At 45.8% G+C, this 10,731-nt stretch overlaps 1 protein-coding gene across 2 annotated transcripts; it reads left to right on the top strand.

Annotated features, from left to right (window-relative positions):
• Nucleotides 1-436: 436 nt before the first annotated feature.
• On the top strand, nt 437-10,173 carry LOC107221336 (muscle segmentation homeobox-like). 2 transcript variants are annotated; one of them, XM_046729782.1, is made up of 3 exons: nt 437-2,097; nt 5,729-5,937; nt 9,138-10,173. In XM_046729782.1, exons 1-3 carry the CDS (start codon nt 1,125-1,127, stop codon nt 9,381-9,383), a joined length of 1,428 nt encoding a protein of 475 aa, XP_046585738.1. In that variant the 5' UTR covers nt 437-1,124; the 3' UTR covers nt 9,384-10,173. The 2 variants fall into 2 exon arrangements, with proteins under 2 accessions (XP_046585738.1, XP_015515770.2); XM_015660284.2 differs by having other exon boundaries at nt 5,741-5,937.
• Nucleotides 10,174-10,731: the final 558 nt, after the last annotated feature.

Below are 10,731 nucleotides of genomic sequence, written 5' to 3' on the forward strand. Positions count from 1 at the left end.
ATCAAGTACATCATCGTGGACTGTCACCGAATAAAATACTCCATCGGCGTTTCCAATCAGCAATTTCTCAGGACGTAAGAAATCGACGTTTCGATATTAATAACCCCCCCCCCCCCCTGCCTCCCTTCTCTTTTCCCATCCGTCCTTTCTCCCCTCCTCCCCTACTTTACCCGCCAAACCCAATAACCCTGATTGCCAATCAATCCCCGAAGCTCTGCGAGGGAATTAGACAATTAGGAGTCGTCACGTTCACCCTTGACTCACACCACCGCGCTGCTCAAACGGAAGCTTCAATTTCCTCCGCGGCCGATTGGTCGGCATAGATTATCGGCCACGCCCACCGAAGCTCCGCCCATCGAACGCCTGGGGGGACGCGCATTGGCCGAGAGGGACTGGCGGAGTGCTTTCAGGCTGCGGGGGCGTTTCCGGCAGCGAGCTTGCGGCGGCTCGGCTGTGAGAACCGAGCCGACAACCGAAGAGCCGGAGAGGTGCGCTCGCCAACTGAGAAATCAGTGCGGTTCCGCGGCAGTACCGGTTAACACGATATCCGGACCCGACGGTATTTCTTCTTTTCAACTTCGCCGCATTTTTATTTATTTTTTTTTAATCGCTCGGCTTCGCCGATGCGGGATAACGGCAGGCGACGGGTCGTCCGCACTTCGGTAAATTCGGTGTGAAGTGACAGTGAGTGAAAGCAACGAACGAGGTCTAAACCAACGTGTTTCTGAAAATCATCGTGGTGAAGACATGCCTGGGACCTTTATGGATATAATCGACTTCGCAGGTCGCGTTATTGCTCAGATTCTGAAAACACCTCGACAGCTTCGCAATCGTCACTGTGTATAGTCGCGACGCGTGCGGGATACCGATCGAATAACGGTTCGGCGAAATGACTTGACCAACAGCTATACGCAGACTCTGGATCAGTTACGTTTCGATCTTCACGTCAAGTTCCGACAACGATCGCTCCTACCAGTCACCGAAAGTCGAAGATCAGCGGCGGGAGGCCGGACGGATTTCACGGACCAGAAATAGTTCCAGAGAGTAAACGAGACAGAGAGGCGCTGATCATGATACGCCTGACATTGATGCGACTGGGCGGTTGACAAGGCGGGACCGGAACGATGAGCGGCGCCGAGGGTGTCGTCGTCCAGGGTACCGGAAGCGCTATTTCCGAGGACGTTGACATGGCGACCTCGACATCCGCCTCGGCGAGCCTCAAGCCTCGGAGCGGTAAGATCAGCTTCAGCGTCGACTCGTTGCTCAGCGGGACCAGGAGATCGCCCGGGTCCCTGTCGAGGCGAGAATGCACGGCCGATGAGCGAACGGACGCGGAGAAAAGCATCGACGTCGAGAGGGTCGGAGCGAGGTACAGGGAACTGCTGGTGGAGCAGCAGAGGCTACACAACCAGGAACTCCTGGTGCGACTGAGTCCGCACAGGGTCGCGTCCTTCGTCAATCATCAGCGTAACGAGCAGCTGACCGGCCCGCAGCAGAGCGAACGTAGGGAAATACTCACCGTGAGGGACTTCTCAAGGACGAGTCACGAGAAGTCATCACCAGCCATCAGGATCAGTCTGACCGGGGTCAGGGACCGTCTCGAGCAGGATAAACGGGCCTCTTCGCCCGGGCGAGGGACCGACTTCACCGACGATAACAACGAGCTCCAGGAGGAGAGGATCGTTCACAGATCGGTGTCGCCTGTTCTGCGGAGGGAGTTCGACGAGAGGAGCGACTCCGAGGCCAATCGGTCCGTCGAGGACGATCGCGCCAACGAGCACCTCGACGAGGAGCACGACGTCAGGAGCGTCGGACAATCGGAGGACCTCAACGTCACCGACTCCGACTCCGAAATCGAGAAGGACCCCGATGGCGGCCCCGAGAAGGAGAAGTCCAGTCCGGTTGTGCCTCAGCCGATTCATCCCGGCGTTCAAAGGCCGCCAGGGGCGTACCTCGGGGGCCCCGGTGGACCCGGGTGGAATCCCGGAGGCTTCCCGCACTCCCTTGCAGGATTCGCGTGGCTTCCCCCACCCCCGCACCCTCACAACCCCCACGGACATCTCTACCCTCAACATGGCGGGCCGACCAGTCCGAACGGTAAGAGCTGCGAGGTTGTTTGAAAATGAGGAACAGGATAATCCGATTCGACGCTGTTTCGCCGGCCTTCCTTCGGTCCGCTTGTAATTCATCACGCATTGTACGTACTGACGGAGTTCGAAGCGAATTCTGTGCACCTTGTACCTTGCTCGGATTAGAGAGCCGAGAGCTAGGTTAGGTTCGCACCGGCAACTTTCTAGCCGCAGAGCTATAGGCGATTCAGCGGACCATGTTAGTCGGAGGAGAACAATATACTGACCTTTCTAGCGAAGAATGTAAATACCTCCAGGCGTGTCTAATAGAGTAAATTGAACAAGTGCGCAGGGGTTTTTGAATCCAATGAAATAAGCTCGCAAAGCCGTAACAAGAAAGTCCGGTGATTCCTGGAAAGAAATTCTCGATCCATTACGGGATTCTAGGCGCATAAAATCCAAGATGGAACTCGCGGGCTCGACCCGTTAAGTCCAGATCTAGCGCTCTTCGCGTTACTCTCGATGCTGCGGCCACACTCGGACCAACACACCGCGTGATAGAGCCATACATAACGCGAACATCCATAATGTATATTTGCCGTATAAAAACTGCCCTCTTGTTAGTTTAGTTTAGTAAAAGGTGTTTGCGCTCGCGCCGATATCCATACATATATATATATATATATATATGGAGGTGCTAGCCGCCGTTTTATCGCTCTCCACGTAGGGTTTTAAAGGGAATACGCTCCTTTAACTTTCTTCAAGATGACTAAGAACCTCGAACATACCATTCTCCATTCATCATTTTGGATTCCACCTGCGTCGACACAGCATCAATCATCAAATGCGATCGTCTAATAACGACAAAAACTTGCATTTTTTCAGGTTCAAAGTGGTACAAAACGAAATCAATGTTACAAGTTGAAGTTAAGTTTAGCGATCATGCATCACATTCCTGTACAACAGCGAAATATTATAAGAAAACGAGATTAAAAAGACTTGTTTATCCGAGTGGAACGAAGATGGGAGAACAAACGAAATGGAGGACAGATATAGATGGAGTTAGAGATAAAAGTTATAAGTGTAGGTATACATAAAATGCAATTAATTACAACCAATTAGTGAGCGACGTGCTACCCATTTTGAAGTGAGATACCGAAATATCGTCGGTTCGTTGTGCCGTTCAGCTTTTTCACAAAATTATTGCAACCTCAGTTATAGAAAAGAAAAAAAATACGTAGAGTTTATTGTATACCCGTGAGCATTCTTCAGAGGATACCTATATGTTGTTACACTACCATTTATATTGGTTAAAAAAACAATCGACAACTTGACCGCAATCCGGTAGTGAATCACTCATTCCGATGCAGTGGCACAAACGTCGTGAAATAATAAAGTACGAGCGAGCGAGAGATAGGCAAGGTGCGTGATAAATCAGAAATAATAAGTACGGATACTTGCAATACAATCTGTGAGTCATTGAGCTTTTTACAACCGTTTCAAGTATCGGATGAACCGATGTTGACGGCACAAATGCAGTTCGCCGCTCAGAGTGGACGTTCGTATAAATACCCAAAAGAGTTGGGACTGATATCTAAATAGATTGTTCAAGCTGTCACTGAAGAGGCCCCGCTGCAGCGTTCTCGGAGTGATGAATACAGACGTAATTTATAACCCCGGTTATCTATCCATCTCTCGGTATTAGTAATGAATTAATGACCGCTTCTCATCCAATAATGTTATACAAAATATTCCGAACGATTCATCATCCCGTTGGACATAATTACCCACATCAAACCGAGTCGGGAACTTCCAGAGCAGATCCGAGCGCCGTAAGTCGACTCGCGTGTTCGGTATACCTACCTACCGATCGAAACTCTTTCCGAGATCTCATCTCTCTCGTTTAATCCCGTCTCTGCACCCTCACGTCAAGGGTTTTCTATTCCAAATATAACGGTCATTTGTTCATTCGTTCACCGCCACTGGCGGTAGATGTAAGACTTTCGTTAGGAGTGATCGCTTATCGATTTGCAGAATTAGCAAACTGTGCCAAAGACAAGTTTATCAATGTATATTCGATTTAACGCATTATTCAACGGACGACGGGTGCCTCAAACTTTCGTGCTATAACTACTCTTCGAAGTTGTAAACAAATTCCAAATGATTATATCCAATCACCGGACGATTCGTCATTAACACAACTTTCGTTCCATTGGACACCGATCCGGCATTTGTATGTGTATACTATACAGGTATGCGTGTGTTCGTGTGTGCGTGCGTGTGTGTAGAATATTTCTAAACGGTGTACAACCTCCACACTTCCTTAGTGGCGTATAATTGCTATACGGCGATTAATTGGCAGCTAGGGAATACTGGTCTACAGCACCGGTTGCCCGGTAGGAATCCCAACGCGCGTTGAAGCTAAACGGTTGTTTGACCGATCGCCGCTGCTACATGTTGAATAATATGAAATTCGATCATTGTCGAATCCTTAAGCGCGTCGGCCAGTCAATTGAAATCTGCAGTGGAACGAACGCTGCCCGGGGAGACCATTAACGTAACTCGAACTGTATAATGGGGTATCGATACTCGTCGTTACAGTATACAGACGTTACACACACACACACAGACACCCGTATAGGCTGATAATTTTTACGAGATAAAATACCAGATGAAATTCCTCCAAGTCCAGGAAATGTAGGATATGCATGTATACGTATACGTATGTAATTATACATGCAATTTCTTCGAGATCTGCGGACGTGTAATTAACAGGAATTAATTATAATCCGGGAAAAACAGATTGATCGTTCGTGCGCGCGGAATAATATCGCACAACTCTTTCTCCCGAGCTAGTTCGACATCCTGGAATACCCGAGCATCGATGGTCGATGCGAGTTGCAACGGTGGACGGAGAGCGTCCATGGTGTATGTTAGACGTTACGCGTGTATGGGTACGGCTATCTTGTACCTCGACAATGTGCCGCAGCAGCAGCTATACTACTTCTTTTTGCCCGCGATCGTTGATCGTTAATTAGCTCCTGATGTAATTCAGAAATCATGTCCCTTCTGCTGCTTTCAAATTACACTCAATACGTCTTCGTGGTACGCTTGAGGATAGATCTAACGGCTCGTGTGTGCGGCACAAGAACACCGGCGTCTCGTTGCGTCTGTAAGTTCAGTCGATACTGGCTGCGGTACGTCTATCAACGTTCTAAGACTAATGTCCGAACCGTCGTTCGTAAGGTGAGATTCGACAATGGGTATTATTGGCAGCCAAATTTGATCAAGATGCAACGGATGGGTTAGGATTCAACCTCTGTAACGCACATTCAATATCGCCTCGACGCGTATGGTGATAAACATTAGAAAGCCGTAACGCTCAATCAATTCACGCTAATGAATATGCATATCCCCGGCTAATGGAATATCAATTGATGCAGTTTGCAGCGTCGAAACGAGCGTTGATATACATTCTGTAACGTTACCGTTGGTTACGTGAAATACGTATACGTCCTACGGATGATTTGTTGTATACCGTCCAAACAAAGGTTCGCGAATCAGTACGAATGTAAGACTGCGGAATGCATGGGCAACGATTACCAATCACGCACGATTTCGCAGAGTTCCTTAAAGATGTGTTTATCTCTGAAGGATAGGAGCTTTTTCAGGTGACCTGAGACTCCCGGGCCCCGGAGCAGGCCCAGTTCGGTGCACCTTGAGGAAGCATAAGCCGAACAGAAAGCCTCGAACGCCGTTCACGACGCAGCAGCTCCTGTCATTGGAGAAGAAGTTTCGTGAAAAACAGTACCTCAGCATAGCGGAAAGGGCCGAATTCTCGTCGTCGCTTCACCTGACAGAAACTCAGGTAAGTCGGACCGTTCCCGGTCGATCGGGTACTTATTTGTCAATACGAAGCCCGATTCGTTATAATTGGGCAGGGTATAAAAATGCGAAATAACGTTTTCGGTGAAACGCGAGAAAGATTCGTTATTAACCTCACGCCTTAATCGTTTCCCAGCAACTGATTACCGGTTCTCAAGAGGTGTATCTTGTTCTTTATTGTCTCAGGGCGTTCCGGCGCGGCTGCCGGTGCCGCGACGGCGGCGAAGAACGGGTGCAACGTACAGCAGTCGTAAAAATGATTCCGTGCCTTGAAGCTCGTCTGACATTTCGTGTAATTTATCGTACAATTTGAGGTTGTTAAATTCACTCCACCGCGCAACGCATTCCGATACTAATTAGTCAAATATCGATTTCCGAGTCGGGGCTGCGCTGTTATATCACGCTGCACCAAACCCACCCTACCTCCCCTGCGCCGCATAGCTGACGAGCTTTTCGATGATACCGCGGAGCTTTTACCCGAGCTTTTTTTTAGTAGTCCTTACGCGCGGCGCGACTTCGGCCCGAATCGACGGAAGCCCGAGCCATAAATCTTCGTCCCGTATGCGCCGGGTAAAATAATTTGAAGACACCTGCCAGCCCGGTAATGGCGACCTGGCCGGACTGACACAATCGGAATCTCTCTGCCTCTGCGCCACCGTTTAGTTGTTCTTCACCCCGTGGAAACCGGGGATTTCTCTTCTTGTTAGTTCGCGCCTCCCTTTGCCCGACTCGGCTTCCGTTATCGCATACGCGAACGGATCAGGTGCAGGGGTGGTTGTGTCGGATGCAGGTTACGTGCAAGACGGTCTTAAACAGCGCCGGTTTGCCGCGTTGGCGTGCCTCGATGCACTTTCGGGTTGCATTACAATGCGTCAGACGAAATGAAGCTTTCAGCGACACCAGGTTGAATTCATTTGGTTTCGAGATAAGGCGGTTCCTCGTTTTCCTGGGACGTTATTCACGGCGTCGAGGCACCTTGTAATACCGGCGGGTCTCTCTTTCCACCCTTAAACTCGATTCGCTGTGCATACTTAACCCGCCCGAGAAGTCAGTCGGAATCGTTACGGCGGCGACTTTTATTCGTCTCGGAAATAGACAAGGACGAATTCGGGTGCGCGGATACATAGCGGAATTATATTTAAGCCTGCACTCTTATGTATGCACTGGGTATATTCTCGAGTAGCTTGTAACGCTTCAGGACTTCGAGGAATTCATTATCAAATCCTTTGCTCGCCACGTTTTCGTAACACGCTCTCAGCTCAAAGTATATTTACAGGCAGTTACTTTACTCCAAGTTCTGACAAAGTCGTTGCACTTTTTTTTTGACGTCTGAATGTACTTGCATCATCATTTAGTACAAATGAATAATCGCAAGCTTATGGTGTTTTTCAATTTCATTTCCAGATATTTTAGTCCTTTTATAAACGTATACTTTCAATCCCTTAGCCAGTGGAATGTATACAGTGTGGATATCAGATTGCCAATCAAATATACAACCTTTCGAATAAAATTCCAAGTAACATTTCAACTTTTTCACCGTACGATGTGACGAGCCAATTGACCCTCACAAGCCAGATCATGAAAAACGATTAGTCCACAATTCGATAACGTTTGTTACTGAAGTCTCAACAATCATATCAGGTTTCAAAGATATCGGTTCATTTACTCGAATATCATGACAATTGTCGCCAAAAATTCGTTCTCTCAAAAATCAATTCCAAAATCGACGGATATCAATTGCATAGTGACATGTGACTTCTCCCTCTTTTGTCATTTCGGTTGGTTTTACTTTTGTTGAAATATATCTAAATTTTGAAAAAACTCAACGGTTTTCGAATGAGAAATTACCAAGTCATCTACGCGTTGAACACGAGGTTCGAGTCGAAGCACTGTGTTGCCGGAGGTGGTTGAAGAGCTGGGAAACTGAGAGGCGGTTCAGAGGAGGTCACGTATTGATTTCTGCGGTGGCTATATACCTACCTATCCGTATTATATATCAAACGGTCCGTTCGGAGGCTGCAGCCGTTTATACACTCTACCTTTTCACGGCATCACGCAGTCAGCCATCTCGCACTTCTCACCCGCCATTTTTTATTCAATTTTCATGTAATTCTGGATCATTTGACACGAGTGATCAATTTGGATGAAGCACTGAAAACGTGGTACAACTTTTAAATAAATTAGTCGAGGCACGTTCAAAGTTGACGAATGACCAAATATGTGAGATTATTACGAGATCGAACGCGTTAAATGTACAATATTTAAAATAGCTTTCTGACAACTGCAATTGAAAAAATTCATAGAAAATTACAACGTGTATTTTAAAAATTCACGGTTGAATAGACCAATTTCTTTTACGTTTTGATCTTACCCAGGGTTTCATGCTTTTAAACTGGCGATGCATGAGTTTACTTCAATTTGGAATGCTTATTCACCGTTCAAAACTTCGATGTTCCGCTTCGGCGACCGCGCAGGAAAAAAATAACGAATTTCACTCCCACGCATATTTTATCCAATATGAGATCGTTACGGGTTTACACCTTGTCATTATACTCACACGGTCGAATCTCTGCAACACTGCAACCTCAAACCGTGAATATACACTGAATTTAGTTCGAAGGCTGTTGAATTTAGTCACTATTATACGTTGGGTCTGCTTCATATTTGTCTTGCTTGATCACACATCCGCTGAAGTGAAAATTAGCCGTAAACCAAAGTTCATAAATTGCAGAGGTAAATCGGAGGGTCCCGTCGTGCCTGTCAACTCGAAGAAACGTAATGACATTAGCACATTTAATTGTTATTCGTACGTATAGTCATAACAACGCGATGTGTTATTCGTCCGTAAATCTTTGTGGGTATTTGGACGTTTACAAGAATGCTCACCTAAAACCCGAGTGTAAAAAATGCTTGGCATCTTTTAAAATCTCATGTTCAAAGTTTCTTTCGTCCGCTTTTATCTTCCTCACAAGCCATTCCGATGTTTTTTCGTGCATTTAAACGATAATTTTTACCTAAAATCTAAAAGTTATGTAATCAAAAACCCGTTTCCCAGTCGCTCGTAGACGCTCGGTTATCTATCGATACATCGATAGGCATGAATAAATATCGAATTATCGTCCACTGTATAAGAACCAGCATTGATCGTCGCCTGCTTAATTATCGAATAATTTTTAATTGCAGGTGAAAATATGGTTTCAAAATCGGCGCGCCAAGGCGAAACGACTGCAGGAAGCTGAAATTGAGAAACTGAGATTATCGGCCAGGCCTCTACTGCATCCGAGTTTCGGTTCCGGACTCATGTTCCCTGGCGTTGGTCCCCCAGGTGGACCAGGCATGCCACCCTTCATAGCCGCCGCCATGGCGAGACATCCGCACGCCGCGGCTGCTGCAGCGATGTTCATGTCGCCCCCCGGGCACAGGCCTTAGAATTTAAAGTGTGGACTGACGTGAGGGCCGAGATGACGTGCTTTTTTTTTTATTTTTTTATTCTTGTTCTTCTCTTATTTGATTCAGGTAAGGTCTGGAGAGAAAAAAGAGAATTTGGAATAAAAAATCATTGGAAAAAAAAAGAACAAACAAAGAAATCGTAAACGGTCACCTGACATTGAACAAAGTATAGAATGAAATGCCGGGTCAAAAGTGAACAATTTTTATACACGTACGTAGCGGTGATAAAGAATCGACCGAAAATAAAATTATCATTATCGAACGAGAAAAAGAAATCGAAAATAAAAACGTGGCTCTTGATGTCAGATGAAATATAGGTTATATTATACGAACTCGCGACTGTACATAGTGTAAATACGTAAGGATTATCGCATATAATAATTAATATATGATTCTAAACGAGATGTAAAATACTTGAATATAATGCATTGGTAATGATGATAATGATAATAAATAGTAAGATTAATAATACAAAAAATGGGTACTGATGGTACGAGTAATGATAATAATGATAATAATAGTAATAATAATAACAATAATAATAATATTAATAATTTAATACACAGAAAACAGAGGAAAAAGCAACAACAACACGAACAACAAGCAAAGAACAACAACGTCCATACCGTGGTATTATTATGCGTAAGTGACAAGTTCTTCTGTATCCTATAAATTATACAGCGTGTATAAATGTACCTAATATGACACGTAATTTATCCATGGGATTATCTATATAACAGTGGAAGAATAAAACGGTTTCAATATTCAATCCAGAGATCCGCAACCTTCGATCAACCGGCTGGACATCGGAAAATCTGTTTTACGTGATTGTAACGTTCAGAAGCAGTTGTTCCACAAACACTCGCAGCGCGTTGCACTCGGGCTGATAATTTCAAAGGAATGACAAGTTTAATTACTACGGGGCGATTGGATTTATTTAGACGGAAATGAAACGTCCGCCGGCGATAAACGAACGCCGTGAAGCCGATTAATATTTTACTCGACGTCATGCATTTATAAACCGCACGCCTTTCCTAATTTAGAATTAAACGGAGAAGAAATTGTAACACGCTACTGAATTTCGTTTAACACGTATTTACATTCGTGTATTATGCATTTCTTCAGCCGGAGCACACCTACCGGCAGAACGACTTAGTTGTACTTACCCGAGTCGGTAATTAAACCCCGATTAAGGTAGGCGCAATTAACGACGTCGTCGTTTTACTGCCGGTATACGCGGCGATCACGTAATTCTACGCGCATGTACGCGGTGCGTAAATTTTTTCTTTCTCTCCTTTTTTGTTTCAACTTGCTTTTACGTTTTACG

The sequence above is a fragment of the Neodiprion lecontei genome, chromosome 1, assembly GCF_021901455.1.
Source record: "Neodiprion lecontei isolate iyNeoLeco1 chromosome 1, iyNeoLeco1.1, whole genome shotgun sequence".
NCBI classification, from domain to species: domain Eukaryota; kingdom Metazoa; phylum Arthropoda; class Insecta; order Hymenoptera; family Diprionidae; genus Neodiprion; species Neodiprion lecontei.